The 17,846-nt window shown below is 50.1% G+C and overlaps 1 protein-coding gene across 18 annotated transcripts in view; it reads left to right on the forward strand.

Moving 5' to 3' along the window:
* AHNAK (AHNAK nucleoprotein) overlaps positions 1-17,846 on the forward strand; it is a 102,389-nt gene that overhangs the window by 29,244 nt on the left and 55,299 nt on the right. For 13 of the 18 annotated variants that reach the window (XM_029956536.1, XM_029956540.1, XM_029956534.1 and 10 more), the window contains one exon: positions 1-6,999. The exons of 2 other annotated variants lie outside the window; for them this stretch is intronic. In XM_029956536.1, coding sequence (XP_029812396.1) covers positions 1-6,153 — 6,153 coding nt within the window. In that variant the 3' untranslated portion in view covers positions 6,154-6,999. Of the gene's footprint in view, positions 7,000-17,846 lie in introns of those variants that run through there. 3 more of the 18 variants (XM_029956547.1, XM_029956543.1, XM_029956544.1) reach the window with 3 other exon arrangements.

Genomic DNA, 17,846 nt, shown 5'->3' on the forward strand with positions numbered 1-17,846 from the left:
GTTTCCCTGCCCAAGGTGGAAGGTGACCTCAAAGGCCCTGAAGTTGACATCAAAGGGCCCAAGGTGGACGTTGATGTCCCAGATGTGGATGTGCATGGCCCAGACTGGCACCTGAAGATGCCCAAGATAAAAATGCCCAAGATCAGCATGCCAGGTTTCAAAGGAGAGGGCCCAGATGTGGATGTGAACCTGCCCAAGGCTGACATTGATGTGTCAGCACCCAAGGTGGACATTGAAGGCCCTGATATTAACATTGAAGGACCAGAGGGAAAGTTGAAAGGTCCTAAGTTCAAGATGCCAGAGATGAACATCAAAGCTCCCAAGATCTCCATGCCTGACATTGATCTTAACCTGAAGGGCCCTAAAGGGAAGGGTGATGTGGATGTGTCTTTACCAAAAGTGGAAGGTGAGATTAAAGTTCCTGAAGTAGATATTAAAGGCCCCAAAGCAGACATTGATGTCGCAGATGTGGATGTTCACGGCCCAGACTGGCACCTGAAGATGCCCAAGGTGAAAATGCCCAAGTTCAGCATGCCAGGCTTCAAAGGAGAGGGCCCCAATGTGGATGTGAACTTGCCCAAGGCTGACATTGATGTGTCAGGACCCAAGGTGGACGTTGATGTTCCAGATGTCAATATTGAAGGTCCAGATGCGAAACTGAAGGGCCCCAAGTTCAAGATGCCAGAGATGAATATCAAAGCTCCCAAGATCTCCATGCCTGATTTGGACCTTAATCTCAAAGGCCCTAAAATGAAAGGAGAGGTGGATGTTTCCCTTCCAAAAGTAGAAGGTGATTTAAAAGGACCTACTCTTGACATCAAGGGCCCAAAGATAGATGTGGATGCGCCAGATCTTGACATCCATGGACCTGAAGGCAAATTAAAAGGTCCAAAACTGAAGATGCCAGACATGCATGTAAACATGCCCAAGATCTCCATGCCTGAAATTGACCTGAATTTGAAAGGCCCAAAGCTTAAGGGAGATGTTGATGTTTCTGGGCCCAAATTAGAAGGTGACATTAAAGCTCCCAAGTTGGATGTAAAGGGTCCAGAAGTGGACATTTCCGGTCCTAAGCTCAATCTTGAAGGCAAGTCAAAGAAATCACGTTTTAAGCTTCCTAAGTTTAATTTTTCGGGCTCCAAAGTTCAGACACCTGATGTGGATGTCAAAGTTAAAAAGCCGGATATTGATGTGACAGGTCCAAAAGTTGATATTAATGCCCCCGATGTTGAGGTCCAAGGAAAAGTGAAAGGATCCAAGTTCAAAATGCCTTTCCTGAGTATTTCATCTCCTAAAGTTTCTATGCCTGATGTGGAATTAAATCTCAAAGGCCCTAAAGTCAAAGGAGACTTGGATGTTACAGCTCCTAATTTAGAAAGTGACTTAAAAGGACCCAAAGTGGATATTAAGGCACCAGAAGTTCATCTTGATGCACCTGATGCGGATGTTCATGGTCCAGATTGGAATTTGAAAATGCCCAAAATGAAAATGCCCAAGTTTGGTGTGCCTGGCTTAAAAGCTGAAGGACCAGAAATGGCTGTGGATCTGCCAAAAGGAGATATTAATATAGAGGGTCCCAGAATGGACATTGAGGGCCCAGAAATCAATGTGGAAGGTGTAGAAGGAGGCTTAAAAGGTCCCAAACTCAAGATGCCTGACATGAATATCAAAACTCCCAAGATCTCCATGCCTGACATTGATTTAAACTTGAAGGGCCCCAGGATGAAAGGTGATGTTGATGTTTCTCTGCCCAAAGTTGAAGGGGATCTGAAAGGGCCAGAGATTGATATCAAAGGCCCTAAAGTGGACATTGATGTTCCTGATGTGGATGTGCATGGCCCAGACTGGCACCTGAAAATGCCCAAGGTGAAAATGCCCAAGTTCAGCATGCCAGGCTTCAAAGGTGAGGGCCCAGATGTTGATGTTACTCTCCCTCAGGCTGACATTGATATTTCTGGCCCCAAAGTGGACATTGATGCCCCAGATGTGAATATTGAAGGTCCAGATGCAAAACTGAAGGGCCCCAAGTTCAAGATGCCAGAGATGAACATCAAAGCTCCCAAAATTTCCATGCCTGACTTTGATCTGAACTTAAAGGGCCCCAAAATGAAAGGTGATGTGGATGTGTCTTTGCCAAAAGTAGAAGGTGACTTAAAGGGACCTGAGGTGGACATCAAGGGTCCCAAATTGGACATTGACACTCCTGATATTAACATTGAAGGCTCAGAGGGGAAATTGAAGGGGCCCAAATTAAAGATGCCAGAGATGCACCTAAAGACTCCAAAGATTTCCATGCCCGATATTGACTTAAACCTGAAGGGCCCCAAGGTGAAGGGTGATGTGGATGTTTCCCTTCCCAAGTTTGAAGGCGATCTGAAAGGCCCTGAAGTGGACCTCAAAGGTCCCAAGCTGGACATTGATGCCCCAGATGTGGATGTGCATGGCCCAGACTGGCACCTGAAGATGCCCAAGATAAAAATGCCCAAGATCAGCATGCCAGGCTTCAAAGGAGAGGGCCCCGATGTGGATGTGAACCTGCCCAAAGCCGACATTGATGTCTCAGCACCCAAGGTGGACATCGAAGGTCCTGATGTTAACATCGAGGGACCCGAGGGAAAGTTGAAGGGTCCTAAGTTCAAGATGCCTGAGATGAACATCAAAGCCCCCAAGATCTCCATGCCTGACTTTGATTTGCATCTGAAAGGTCCTAAGGTCAAAGGAGATGTGGACGTTTCCCTGCCCAAGGTGGAAGGTGACCTCAAAGGCCCTGAAGTTGACATCAAGGGCCCCAAAGTGGACATTGACGTCCCAGATGTGGATGTGCATGGCCCAGACTGGCACCTGAAGATGCCCAAGGTGAAAATGCCCAAGTTCAGCATGCCTGGCTTCAAAGGAGAGGGCCCAGATGTGGATGTGAACCTGCCCAAGGCTGACATTGATGTGTCAGCACCCAAGGTGGACGTTGATGTTCCAGATGTCAATATCGAAGGTCCAGATGTGAAACTGAAGGGCCCCAAGTTCAAGATGCCAGAGATAAATATCAAAGCTCCCAAGATCTCCATGCCTGATGTTGACTTGGATTTGAAAGGATCCAAAGTCAAAGGAGATTTTGATGTGTCTGTCCCTAAGATTGAAGGTACTTTCAAAGGCCCAGAAGTAGACCTTAAAGGTCCAGGTCTGGATATCGAAGGCCCTGATGTCAAGCTGAGTGGCCCAAATTTGAAGATGCCATCGCTTGATATTTCTGCCCCTAAAGTAACTGTACCTGATGTTGATTTGCATCTCAAGACACCCAAAATTGGGGTTTCTGGTCCCAAGTTAGAAGGTGGTGAACTGGACCTCAAAGGGCCCAAAGTTGATTTAGAAGCTCCAAGCTTAGATGTACACATGGAGAGCCCAGATATTAATGTTGAGGGCCCAGATATTAAAATACCCAAATTTAAGAAACCCAAGTTTGGATTTGGGGCAAAAAGCCCCAAAGCGGACGTCAAATCACCTTCCTTGGATGTGACTGTTCCTGAGGCAGAAGTGAATGTTGAGATTCCTGACATCAGTGTTGGTGGCAAGGGCAAGAAAAGTAAGTTTAAGATGCCTAAAATTCACATGAGTGGTCCTAAAATGAAGGCCAAAAAACAGGGGTTTGATTTGAATGTTCCTGGGGGCGAAGTTGATGCCAGTCTCAAGACTCCTGATATAGACATCAATGTGGCAGGACCAGATGTGAAATCCCCCAAAACCAAGAAACCTATGTTTGGAAAGATGTACTTTCCAGATGTAGAATTTGACATTAAATCACCTAAATTTAAAGCGGAGGCCCCCCTCCCTAGCCCCAAAATAGAGGGTGAAATCCAGGCACCCAATCTGGATATTTCTTCAGGGATTAATGTGGAAGGTCCTGACTTCAAGCTGAAGGCTCCCAAGTTGAAGGTGCCGGGTATGGATGTTTCAGGCCCCAAAATAGAGGGTGACTTGAAAGGCCCCAGGGTGCAGGCAAAGCTGGATGCACCGGACATCAATCTTGAAGGCCCAGATGCTAAAGTCAAAGCACCATCGTTCGGCATTTCTGCCCCTCAGGTCTCCATCCCCGATGTGAACGTTAACTTGAAAGGACCAAAGATAAAGGGTGATGTCCCCAGTATGGGACTGGAAGGACCAGACATAGATCTGCAAGGTCCAGAATCGAAAATCAAGTTTCCCAAGTTTTCAATGCCCAAGATCGGCGTCCCTGGTGTGAATGTGGAAGGTGGAGGAGCTGAGGTCCATGCCAAGCTGCCCTCTCTTGAAGGAGGCTTGAGTGCACCTGATGTGAATCTTGAAGGACCTGATGTGTCTCTGAAGGGGCCAAAAGTAGACTTGCCTTCAGTGAACCTCTCTATGCCAAAGGTCTCTGGACCTGACCTTGACCTGAATTTGAAAGGACCAAGTTTGAAGGGAGACCTGGATGCCTCTTTTCCCAGCATGAAGGTACAAGCCCCAGGGCTTGACCTCCGAGGGGTTGGTGGAAAGGTGAAGATGGAAGGAGATGGTGTGAAAGTGCCGGGGATGGATGCCACAGCGCTAAACCTTGGCGCGCCAGACGTGACCCTGAAGGGACCAAGCCTGCAGGGAGACTTGGCTGTCTCTGGTGACATCAAATGCCCTAAGATATCAGTAGGAGCCCCTGATCTCAGTTTGGAGGCACCTGAAGGTGGCATTAAACTTCCCCAAATGAAATTGCCCCAGTTTGGCATCTCCACTCCTGGGTCCGACTTGGACATCAACGTCAAGGGGCCCCAAGTGACCGGAGAACTGAAGGGGCCAGGTGTGGATGTGAACCTCGGAGGCCTGAACCTGAAGGGGCCTCAGATCTCTGGCCCTCAAATCTCAGCACCAGACATGGACTTGAACTTGGAAGGACCAAAAATAAAAGGGAGCCTCGGGGCCACTGGGGAGCTGAAAGGAGGTCTTCCAGGCATCAGTGTGCAGGATCTAGAAGGAAACCTCCAGATGCCTGGGGTTAAGTCCTCTGGATGTGACGTGGAGCTGCCCGGTGTGAACGTGAAACTGCCAGCCGGGCAGATTTCTGGTCCTGAAGTCAAAGGCGATCTGAAAGGTTCAGGAATAGGTTTCCATGGGGCCGCTCCTGACATTAGCGTGAAGGGGCCTTCCTTCAGTGTGGCATCTCCTGAGTCAGATTTCGGTGTCAGCTTGAAAGGCCCCAAAATCAAAGGAGGTGTGGATGCTTCAGGGGGTGTCAGCTCCCCTGCTGTCAGCGTGGGTGAAGGGCATATGAGTGTCAAAGGTTCTGGGGGTGAGTGGAAAGGACCCCAGGCCTCCTCCACTTTCAACGTAGATGTGCCCAAGCTTGCCGGGGGCCTTCATTTCTCAGGACCAAAGGTAGAAGGACTCCAGGGTCCTGGGCTGAGTGTGTCTGCGTCTCCAGGTCACTTGGAAAGCAGATCCGGAAAAGTAACATTCCCCAAAATGAAGATCCCCAAATTCACCTTCTCTGGCCGGGAGCTGGTTGGCAGAGAAGTGGGGGTGGATATTAACTTCCCCAAAGTGGAGGTCACTGGCCAGGCTGCTGCCGGAGAGGGCGAGTGGGAAGAGTCTGACGTAAAACTTAAAAAGTCCAAAATCAAAATGCCCAAGTTCAATTTTTCCAAACCAAAAGGGAAAGGTGGTGTCACTGGCTCACCAGAAGCATCCATCTCAGGGTCCAAAGGCGACCTGAAGAGCTCCAAGGCCAGCCTCGGCTCTCTGGAAGGAGAAGCGGAGGCCGAAACATCGTCGCCCAAAGGCAAATTCTCTTTATTTAAAAGCAAGAAGCCGCGGCACCGCTCCAATTCCTTCAGTGACGAGAGGGAGCTGTCGGCGCCTTCCACCCCGACGGGGACTTTGGAGTTCGAAGGTGGGGAAGTGTCACTGGAAGGCGGGAAAGTCAAAGGGAAACACGGAAAGCTGAAATTTGGTACCTTCGGTGGATTGGGCTCAAAGAGCAAAGGTCATTACGAGGTGACTGGGAGCGATGACGAGGCAGGCAAGTTACAGGGCAGTGGCGTGTCCTTGGCCTCTAAGAAGTCCCGACTGTCCTCTTCTTCTAGCAATGACAGTGGGAATAAGGTTGGCATCCAGCTTCCCGAGGTGGAACTCGTGGTTTCCAAGAAAGAGTAGCAGGTCTCTGTGTGGGTGTACATATATGTATAGAAATCCATCAGCCTTGGGTGTGTTTGTATATAAACTCCAAAGAGAAACACGCCGGCAGACAGCCTCAGCAAAATGCAAAGTTCTGGCCTGGGCCAGGAGCAAGCGCTGAAAAGCCAACCGCCTTTAAGCTCACGGCAGGCGCTTTCCGGACAGGTGCAGAGTTCCAAGTTCGTCCAGCCCGTGTGCAGAGTCAACAGTATTTGCCGTAAGATTTCAGGTTCTTTTTTTTCTTTTTTGCATCGAACGCTGAGAGCTCCTGTTTACTAAGCAAGCTTTTGTGTTTATTATCCTCATTTTTACTGAACATTGTTAGTGTTGGGGTAATGGAAAGCCACTTTTTCATGGTAATGACTTTTGGGGCTTTTGTTAGCAAGGGCGGGGTGGGGTGGAAGGCAGTAGGGAGGGTCAGACCCCGTTTCTCCTAAGAGTGGGTCGATTCAAACAGCAGACACCCAGCGAGGGCCGAGAGGAGCCAGCGGGCAGGGCGTGTGGGTGTTTTTAGATTTCTGTAGCATTGCTTTTTTTCCCCCATGGGTGGCGGTCCCAGTCAGGTTGGTGCTCGCGGGTGAGCAGGAAGTAGAATCTGTTTGCAGATTGGCCAACCCACCGGCTCCACTCGAGGGGCTCCCCATTCTGTGGATTGTAAGAGAGAGGTTTTCTTCATGACCGCCACATTCCTGAAACGAGTTCTGATTTCTTTTAATAAATGTTATTGTGATTAAGAAGATTTTCCCGCACTTTAATGGCAAATTAATGGAGAATGTAAGGAAATCGATGCTGTCGAAGGCAAATAAAGCTGTTTATTAACCCCGATGTCTTGTGCCTTTGCGTTGTGTGTTGGGAGGTATGAAGTGTGCACACCCACCCTGACAGTTCAGACTCAGTGCAGCCGGCGGACTTGCTAGTTTCGTTAATGGATAATGAGGGAAGTCTTCTCTGCCTGATTCTCCGGGTGCGGCTGGCTGTGCCATGGCTGAGAAATTGAGAGGCTTGGCACGCTGCCCGCCTGTGTGCCAGGACCCGCCCACCAACTTTGCATCCTCAGATGTGCATACGTGCTTTAGAAACACCTCTGAGTGAGTAAGAAAATCCCGATGGGAGTGGAACATAAGACCTTTTGGAGGGGTAGAAAGGGCTCTCTCTGGCTCTGAGTTACAGGCCTGCCATCTATTTCTGATTTGGCCACAGGTTTGCTGGGCGGCCCCAAGTTCCCTGCCCTGTCTGGGCCTCAGATTCCTTTTGTTTTGTTTTTCAATTAAAAATTTTTTTAATGTTTATTTTTGAGATATAGAGACAGAACATGTGGGGGGGAGGGGCAGAGAGAAAGAGGGAGACACAGAATCCGAAACAGACTCCAGGCGGGTTCGACCTTGGGAACAGTGAGACCTTGACCTAGGCTGAAGTCAGACACTTAACTGAGCCACCCATGTGCCCCTTTAATTTTTTTCTTTAATGCCTATTTATTTTTGAGAGAGAGACAGACTGTGAACAGGGGAGGGGCAGAGAGAGAGGGAGACAGAATCTGAAGCAGGTTCCAGGCTCTGAGCACAGAGCCCAACGTGGGGCTCCAGCTCAAACGGTGAGAGGGTGACCTGAGCTGAGGTCGGACGCTTAACTGACGGAGGCACCCAGGCCCCCCAGATTCCTCTTCTTTGAAAAGAGAGTGCTGATCTCATATTAGAGGTCTTTATGGCTCCTACTTGTTTTACCAAACTTAATGAAAACTCTCTTCTGACCAAAGTCCTCTTTTGGTTTTTAGCTCTGTAGATGATACATGGTTGGGGAGCCTTCTAGAAACAAGCTTCTAATGTTGGTCCTTGCTGAACAGAGAGCAGTGCCTTCTTTTATTTTTTAATACTTATTTTGTGTGAGAGAGAGCATGTGCATGCATGCACGAGCCGGGGAGGGGGCTAGAGAGAGACATGGAGAGAGAGAATCCCAAGCTCTGTGCTGACAGTGCTGAGCCCAGTGCAGGGCTCGATCCTGCGAACTGTGAGATCATGACCTGAGCCGAAATCAAGAGCCTGAAGCTCAACCGACTGAGCCCCCCAGATGCCCCAGGGCAGTGCCTTCTTATACCAAAATATCTGGATCCGGTCTTTGTCGCGCCACCTCCCAGAGCTGCCGCCTTTCTCCCAGGGGAGACAGCTCTGCACCTCTCCGATCGCCCCTAGACCCGAGGTCACAGCCCAAGGGTGGCGCTTGGTTTTGGAAAGAGGCAACAAAGGAGGTGCTCGAACCTCTGCTGCTTCTCTTAAGATGACTGACCTACGGCTGCTTTTGTGATGGAGACCAGACACTTAGCCTCTTTGAGCCTCAGTTTCCTGACCCGTAAAGTAGGGATATGTATCCACAGGGCCATGGCGTCTGCTCAGGTCTTTGGGTTGTCTACTGTACAAGGGCACCACATTTAAGGGTGTGGCATCCTTGTCACAGCATGTGTGTTTATTGAGAGCATGAGCGTGGGTGTGGGGTCCTAGCGAGGCAGGTTCGAACCCCTCCACCCACACTTTTGAGCGCGAGAGTATGCGGGTGCCTGCGGGCACACACACCTGCTCGCAGCTGCCTCCTCTGCCCCCCTACCTGGGCCCCCTCCGAGGGTGCTGCTTTCACTCACGCAAGGCTCAAATCCCAATCCCTAGAGCTGCGGGGCGTGCGGTGGGACCGAGTGCGCGTGCTACCTCGCTGTGTGGCCCTGGCGTCTAGAGGGTGGGGCGAGTGGGTGACCGTGGGGTGCACTCATGTACACAGCGGTGGGGGGGGGCGCCCAGGGGGGCGCTGGCAAGGCTCGCTGGGCAGAACTACCCAGGGTGTCAATAATATACCAACTCCCATTTTTTCAAATGTTATATTTTTTTTCATGTTTATTTAGTTTTGAGAGAGACAGAGTACCTACAGCTCAGAGCCCGATGTGGGTCACAAACTCACGAACTGTGAGATCATGACTTGAGCTGAAGTCAGATGCTTAACCGACTGAGCCCCTCAGATGCCCTAACATTTTTTTAGCTTGAAGAAGGGGGCTGTAGGCCAGTGGTGACTCCCTGGGCCCAGTCACTCAGTAATTATTATTTTTTTAATTTTAATACAGTTTATTTTTGAGACAGAGACAGAGCAAGAGTGGGGGAGGGGCAGAGAGAGAGAGGGAGGCACAGAATCCGAAACAGGCTCCCGGCTCTGAGCTGTCAGCACAGAGCCCAATGCGGGGCTCAAACCCACGACCCATGAGATCATGACCTGAGCCGAAGTTGGATGCTTAACCTATGGAGCCACCCAGGTGCCCCACTCAATAAGTATTCTTTTGAGCAGCACGTAGCTATGCTGTCCCATGGTCTCAGCATCGTCCTCTGCCGACCTCCACAGACCCGCCCAGGCCAGACGGTGTGATGGATCTGGGAGTACTTTGAACACTGGAAACCTACACGTGTAAATCACGCTTCTACCAGGGGTGATGGGGGCAGTGTGCTCCCTGGGCTCCCAGGGTGACATCTCAATGGCTGGGATAGTCCCGGGTGCGGGTAGGGTGGAAAGGACCATGGCTATTGGCCATCCAAACATGAGAGGGGCGCCTGGGCGGCTCAGTCGGTTAATCGGCCAACTTCAGCTCAGGTCATGATCTTATGGTTCGTGGGTTCGAGCTCCGAATCGGGCTCTGTGCTGACAGCTCGGAGCCTGGAGCCTGCTTCTGATTCTGTGTCTCCCTCTCTCTCTGCCCCTCCTCGCCTTTTTCTCTCTCAAAGAAAAATAAAACATTTTTTAAAAACATGAAAAACCTCTAAGCTGCTCTCTTCAACATCAGACCCAGGCTGGGGGCCGGTGGCCTGGGAACAGGAGCTGCCCACCTGTGGCGGCTGTTACCGTAGAAGGGGCAGCATGGAGGAGGTGGCGGGATGGAGATGCACGTCGAGGACCCATCCCAGCCGGCTTTTCTTTGCCTGGCCCATCGGCCCCTCCCGTTTTCCGCTCGCCCTCTCCTGCTTGACGCCTTCGTCACCACCACCTGCCCTCTCTCAGTCCCTGATGAGGGTGCTCCACGTGCTCCCCCAAGTCCTGCACGGCCCCGATTCGGGAGGTCTTATGCTCTGAAGGCCGAGGAAGGGGCTGGTCCCCCCTAGGTCCTTCCTCAGGGTGGCACGGAGCTATCCGGGGACAGCAGCCTCGCCTCGTGCCTTGCTTTAGGCAGTGTGACAGTGTGTGGAAAGACTTGTGGCTGAGGGGACATTTCAAAAATCAAATGACTTTGAAATGCACCATGTGCTCACAAATGGCAGTAAATGATTTAAAATTAAAAAAAAAATGTTTATTTAATTTTGAGATAGAGGCAGAACATGAACAGGGGAGGGGCAGAGAGAAAGAAAGAGGGAGACACAGAATCCGAAGCAGGCTCCAGGCTCTGTGCGGGCAGAGAGCTGGGACTCGAACCCACCAGCCTCGAGATCATGACCTGAGCTGAAGTCGGACGCTTAACCGACTGAGCCACCCTGGTGGCCCAGTACATGTTTTTCTTTCATAAAAACTCATTTCTAAATCTGGGATTTGGAACAGGGGAGGATGGGAACAGGGACAGCAGGAAGCTGGGACTGCCTAGGGGCCTGGGGAAGACTTGGTGTCCTTGGAACCCAGTGGGAGCTGAAGGCAGAGGAAGGTCCACGGGCAGGAGCTGTAGCCACAAAGGACCACAGCATCTGCCAGAAAGTGCTGGCCGTGGGAAACAGGAGGAAATGATCTTTCCTCCTGACGGTGTCTCTTCCTGGAGGGCAAGTGGGTGTAGTGTTGCAGGTGAAGGCGCCAGCCTCCTGGAGGCAGAGGAGCAGGGAGAAAGGCTCGGAAGGGGGAGATCCAGGTAGAGAATCACCAGGCCAGTGACCCAATGCTCTCATTTTTCGGTTAGGCAAGTTTGAATTTCTGTATTTTGAGATTTCTGAAAGTAGCCCTCATCACGTGGGATGTATTTGATCATGAAGTAATATGACAATTTTTGTTGTCAACAAACACATTTAGGGGCGCCTGGGTGGCTCAGTCGGTTAAGCGTCCGGCTTCGGCTCAAGTCATGATCTCAGGGTTTGTGAGTTCGAGCCCCGCGTCGGGCTCTGTGCTGACAGTTCGGAGACTGGAGCCTGCTTTGAATTCTGTGTTGTCCTCTCTCTCTGCCCCTCCCCTGCTCTCTCCCTCTCTTCTCAAAAGACAAATAGACATTCTTTTTTTTAATGTTTTATTTATTTTTGATACAGAGAGAGAGACAGAGCATGAGAGGGGGAGGGGCAGAGAGAGAAGGAGACACAGAACCAGAAGCAGGCTCCAGGCTCTGAGCTGTCAGTACAGAGCCTGATGCGGGGCTCGAAGCCACGAACGTGAGATCCGACCTGACCCTAAGTCGGAGGCTTAACCGACTGAGCCACCCAGGTGCCCCAAATACACATTCTTAAAAAAATTTTTTTAAACAAACACACGTAGACTTGGGGGGTTCTTCTATGAAAGTTCTGTTAAGAATACTTTTGTTCTCTCTCTTTTCAAACAGCTCCCAATGCCACTTAAATGTTAATTTTTTTCCCCTTGGGGAAACACAAGTCTTCTTATCTTGAATTTTTGCAAATAACCAAAAAGCCTGGAAGATACTCCAGGGTTCCCAGGGCACAGCCTGCAAAGGAGTACTGGCCTGGGAATCAATAGGATTAGCCGTGACCTTGGGCAAATTAAATTTCCTCTCACAGCCTCGCTTTCCTCATTTGTAACATGGATCAAGGCATGCATTCTCTAAGGCCGTTGCCAGTTCCAATAGTTTATGATCCTTTCAGAATTTAGGTTAATTATGCGGATGGAACTGTTTGGGGTCAAAAGCAAGATGTGACTGGGGCACCTGGGTGGCTCAGTCGGTTGAGCATCCAGCTTTGGCTCAGGTCATAATCTCATGGTTCGTGGGTTCGAACCCCGCATCGGGCTCTGTGCTGACAGCTCAGAGCCTGGAGCCTGCTTCGGATTCTGTGTCTCCCTCTCTCTCTGACCCTCCCCTGCTCACTCTGTCTCTCTTTCTCTCTCTCTCAAAAATAAATAAAAACATTAGAAAACTTAAAAAGAAAGCAAGGTGTGATTATAATATAGTGCAAAGAATTTTCCTTTGTGGTTGGTAGGTTGGATCAAATGTTTTGAGCAACAGCAGCGCTGGTGAATTACTGCTCTGTCTCCAGGGTTCCGCCGAGACTTAGCGTGTTGTTGGGGCGTCTCTCATCTATGCCAAGTCCCGCCTCAGCCCTGCTACTGCACGTTAGCTGTGACGTGGACAGTATCCGGCAGGTGTAGCTGAGCGTGTCACTGACGTTCCTTTATTTGTTTGTTGGTTCGGGAGTTTTTGCTTGTTTATTCATTTATTTAACTTAAGAAAAAAAAGATTTTTATTTTTAAGTAATCTCTACCCCCAAGGCGGGGCTCAAACCCACGACCCTGAGTTCAGCAGTCACATGCTCCTGCAACTGAGCCAGTCAGGTGCCCCTGAGGTCCCTTCTTTTCTTTTTTAGAGGCTGTTTATTTTGCATTTAAGCCTACAGAGACATCCATTGCAAGAGTGATCCATGGAATAATCCGTATGCCTTTCACTTAGATTTTTTTTTTTTTACCAATGTTACCTTGTTTGTTTTAATCTCTGTCTTTATGTGTTATCATTACCGTCAGTTTCGCTGACTCAGTTGAGAGTAAATTGTAGAGACCACTCCCAAGTAATTTAACACGTGTGGACATTTTCTTTAATAACGCAATACAGTAAGCAAATCCAGAAAACTTAACATTGGTAGAATATTCTTATCTGACAGACAGTCCATTTTTAAGTTTTAGGCCTTGCCCAATAATTGCCCTTTGCCAAGGTCTTTATTCCCATTTTGGCTTCAACGCATGTCCACGATCCTACCTGACATTCAGTTCTCATGGTCTCTTCCATCTGGTTTCTTCAGTCTGGAAAGGTCTTCCGCTTTTCGTTTTCCTTCATGATATTGATTTTTTTTAAAAAGGGTTTTCATAATTTTTTTAAGTTTTAAGTTATTTATTCTTTAAAAAATTTTTTAATGTTGTTTATTTATTTTTGAGAAACAGAGAGAGACAGCAGGAGCAGGGGAGGGTCAGAGAGAGAGGGAGACACAGAATCTGAAGTAGGCTCCAGGCTCTGAGCTGTCAGCACAGAGCCCGATGTGGGGCTCAAGCCCACAAACCGTGAGATCATGACCTGAGCCAAAGTCAGTCGCTTAACTAACTGAGCCACCCAGGCGCCCCTAAGTTATTTATTCTTGAGAGAGAGCCAGAGAGAGAGAGAGAGAGCGAGAGAGCGAGGGAGCAGGGGAGGGGCAGAGACAGAGGGACAGATAGAGAATCCTAAGCAGGTTCCACACTGTTAGTGCAGAGCCTGATGATGCGCCAACCCACACATCGTGAGATCATGACCTGAGCCAAAACCAAGAGTCAGATGCTTAACCGACTGGGCCACCTGGGTGCCCCGACATTGATATTTTTCGAATATGCGGGGCCGGTGGTTCTCTAGAAACGTCCAGCAGTCTGGGTTTGTGTGATCTGTTTGTTTACCGCTGGTTAGATCCCAGTTATGCATTTGGGGCTGGAGCACCACAGAAGCTGTGTGGGGTCACTTCTTAGGACCCGCAGGACAGGGAGCCCTTGATTAAGGAGCTGATTGCCAAGTTTCTCCATTGTACCAGTGCCGTGCTTTCCCTTTGGAATGAACAAGTTAACCCAAGGTTTTTCAAGCGAGAAGTCCAAGTTTGGGCCAGTTTATTTCGCAAGCGCACAAGGGCTTGGTGGCATGTGAGCCTTGGCCTTGGCGTGCTCCCCGGCCGGGGCTTTTGCAAACGGGGCTCTGGTTTTCCAGCACAGAGTAGCTCTCTGTCTGTCCTCACGAGGACAAAGAATTCGGTGCATGAATGCTTGCCATAGGCGGAGAATGCCATGCGCTGTTTACCAGCCTCTGCACAGCCCTGCGGTGGCCGTGGCCGTGGCCGGGAGCCACAAGCGCTTCTCAAGGCTGAATGCAGAGGAACAGCCATGGGCCACAGGGAATGTGGGGACCATTCTGCTGAGGAGTGTGGTTTCAGTTCTTTTTAAAACCGTCTGTTATTTTCCACCACACACTGGAGAGGTCTGGCCTTGATGGAAACACATCCCAGCCGTGGGGGAAGGGGGGCAAGGGTAGGGAAGGGTTAAGAATGAAAAGCCCCTCTCTTTGGACGGGGCATTCTAGTCCAGTGAAGTGCCTTATCGCTTGAAGATCTCACCCCCGGCTCTCAGCTTTACAGGCAAGGAGGCAGGAAAAAAGGTGAGGTTAGGGGAGGTGAAGCGATCAGCCTCAACTCACAGAGCTGGGAAGAGGGGACTCCGGTAGGTCAATGCGAACCTTCTGAGTTAAAATAATTATTTTTCCTCCTTTCCCATGATGCCATTGCTGTTTCCCTGTGGAAACTAAGGATCTTTTTCTGGGGAGGTTTTAGGAAATGGAAGGTGTCTCTTGAAATTTGTAGGGCCTTGACCTTTCAACGATATCTTCGAAGTACTTGTTAAATACGTGTGTGCAGGGGTGCCTGGGTGGCTTAGTCGGTTGGGCGTCCGACATCGGCTCAGGTCATGGTCTCACAGCTCGTGGGCTCGAGCCCCACATCGGGCTCTGAGCTGTCAGCCCGGAGCCTGCTTTGGATTCTGGGTCTCCTTCTCTCTCTCCCCGTCCTCCACTCACACTCTGTCTCTCTCAAAAATGAATAAATGTTAAAAAAAAAGATTAAAAAAACAATACGTATGTGCAAAGCCTCTCTCCTCAGTGAGCTTATTGTCCAGTAAGGGAATAATAATAATTAATAATAATATCTACCAGCTCTTCCTCTCCCTAGCTGTGTGATCTTGGGCAAGTGGTTGAACCTCTCTGTGTCTCAGTTTCCTGCTTTATAAAATAGGGATGATATGGTACCTCTCCTGGCGTGGCTGTGTGGATGACGCGAACGAACACATACAGTGCTCCACATAAAGTAAACACGATGTGTTAGTGATTATTCTAGAATACTTTGTGTCAGGCATTCTATACGATTGCACACGCTTTTTGTCTCTTTTGGTTTCTACAACAACCCCATGAAGTAGGTATTCTTTTTCTTACTTACAGACAGACCAAGGCTCAGAGAGGTTAAGCAGTATGTTCACGGTCACACAGCTAATATATAGCAGAATTCAAACTGGGTCTGACTGAGAAGCCCGTGCTCTTTGCTTGCTCTGAACTGGGAAAGACCATGTTAGAAACAGTCGGTAACCGTTTCAAGGTCTGGAGAGGATTGTGGGGTACACACAGCATCAGAGCGCACAGGAATGAGGTGTGGAAGTGTGAGGTGGGGGGGAGGGCGGGGAGCAAGAGAAGGATGGGGGACTTGGAATGAAATTCCAGACCGCGGAGAGAGCTGGTTTCTGGTCCAGCCCAGAAAGGAAAGGAAAAAGCTCTTATCAATTTGCCCATTTTGGAGGCAGAAAGGAGACTCCAGGACCTCAAGCAAAGTGGTTTAGTGCCCTCAGCTTCTGCGAGCCCCCCACCTGCTCAGTGTTGCCCCAGGTCGTTTCTTCTCTGGAGTCTTCCCTCTTCTGTGCAGGTGGTAAATGAGGGAGTAACTGCAATCAAAGCATTTGCATTACAAGTAGCCCCACTCCCTGTGGGCCCCGACCCCCTCCCCCCATCGCTGTCTGGGCAGCCTGGCCTGGAAGCCTCTGGGCTCGCTCCAGCCTGCGGCCTCCAGCGGTGGGAATGCAGGCCTGGCCTGGGCACATCGCTCTGGCCGGCTGGGGCCCTGCGGGGTTCACCTCCCTCTCCCGGGTGGGCCTGGCAATGTGAGGGGCTTTCAGAGAAGAGCTGGGGGCAGAACAGAGTCATTTTCAACTGTGGAGAGAGCCTGCCTTTCTATTCTTCGGCTGCCAGGTCCAGAAGGCTCCAGGGCTGTGGCCAGTTAGAGCTGGGACTTGCTACCAATCTGCGCCTAAGCCCCACCCACCTGCCACCTGCGTCCCGCCCCAGGGGAAGGAACTGAGGCCCCCACCAACTGGGATCACTGGCCTTTTATTCCAAGGTTATGGGGGCTCTCGGGAAGAAGGAAGCAGATAGAAATCTACAGGGAAAGCAGAAGATCATGGCCAGGGGCCTGGAGGGGAAGGCAGCTGGGAGGAGAGAAGGGGAGGCGGGAGCTTGGACTGAACAGTGGGAGCGAGAAAGCTCGTGTGTAGAGGGGAGGCAGGGAGAGAGGACCCGCAGGAGCAGGGACAGGGCAGAGGGCTTTGGGGGCAGCTTAGCCTCACTTCCTATCTCCCTAAGCTCCTCCTGGTTCCCCAAAGAACTTACAACCTGAGTAAAACAGTAAACGTGCAGTGTCACTTTGTTCCCCAAACTCCAGTCTAACCTCTGGTTTTTGCTTTAGCCAAAAGCCAGATGACACCCTTCAGCTCCCCGCACCCCCTCCCCCCAATACTGTAATCACGGGGCCACCAGTGTCCAGACAGTAAAGGTCTCCCAAAGCAGCTCTGGGTCCTAGAGCAGTAGGAGGGAGGGAGGGAGAGAGGGAGGGAATGCAGAGGGGTGAGGGCCAGATCCAAGGAGCATTGATCTGCCAATTGCCAAGTCCATCCTTGGGTCCTGTTGACCCTTCGTCAGGCTGAGTTTTACCCACCTCAGGGCTGCCATGAGGGTGGTGAGGGTGGCCACTGGGACGGGGGGGGGGGGAGGGAGGGGCACCATTGGTAGGAAACTGGGGACAAGACTCTGGAGGGCTCTTGGGAAGTTGCTTGAGGCCAAGTCCACACCTCCAAGGGCTGCGGGAGCGCTAGCCTCTCTACCTTGCTGGGTACTTAAATTGCGAATAGTAGGGGGGAGGGGGGTGTCCAGAGAGTGCCAGGACCATAGCCGTTAATATTTTGGGACATTTACATTTAAAAAGAGGGCTGGGCCCATCAACCAACGAATGGATAAAAGATGTGGTTTTTATATGTATGCAATGGCATATTACTCGGCAATGAGAAAGAATGAAATCCTGCCATTTGCAGCAACATGGATGGAACTGGAGGCCATTATGCTGAGTGAAAGAAGTCAGTTTGAGAAAGACATCATATGTTTTCACTCATGTGGAACTTGAGAAACTTAACAGAGAGGGGAAAGAAAGAGCGAAAAATAATTATAAACAGAGAGGGAAGGAGGCAAACCATGAGACTTAAAAAAATTTTTTTTAACGTTTATTTACCATTGAGAGACAGAGAGAGACAGAGCATGATCATAGGAGGGGCAGAGAGAGAGGGAGACACAGAATCCGAAGCAAACTACAGGCTCTAAGCTGTCAGCACAGACCCTGACGTGGGGCTGGAACTCACTAACCATGAGATCATGGCCTAAGCTGAAGTTGGACACTTAACTGACTGAGCCACCCAGGTGTCCCAAACCAGAAGAGACTCTTAAACACAGAGAACAAACTGAGGGTTCCTGGGGTGGGGGTGGGCGGAGAAAATGGGTGACGGGCCTTGGGGAGGGCACTTGTGATGAGCACTGAGTGTTGTATGTAAGCGATGAATCACAGGAATCTACCCCCCCAAACCAAGAGCACACTGTGCACACTGTATGTTAGCCAACTTGACAATAAATTATATTAAAAAATAAAATAAAT

The sequence above is a fragment of the Suricata suricatta genome, chromosome 11 (genome assembly GCF_006229205.1).
Source record: "Suricata suricatta isolate VVHF042 chromosome 11, meerkat_22Aug2017_6uvM2_HiC, whole genome shotgun sequence".
Taxonomy (NCBI): domain Eukaryota; kingdom Metazoa; phylum Chordata; class Mammalia; order Carnivora; family Herpestidae; genus Suricata; species Suricata suricatta.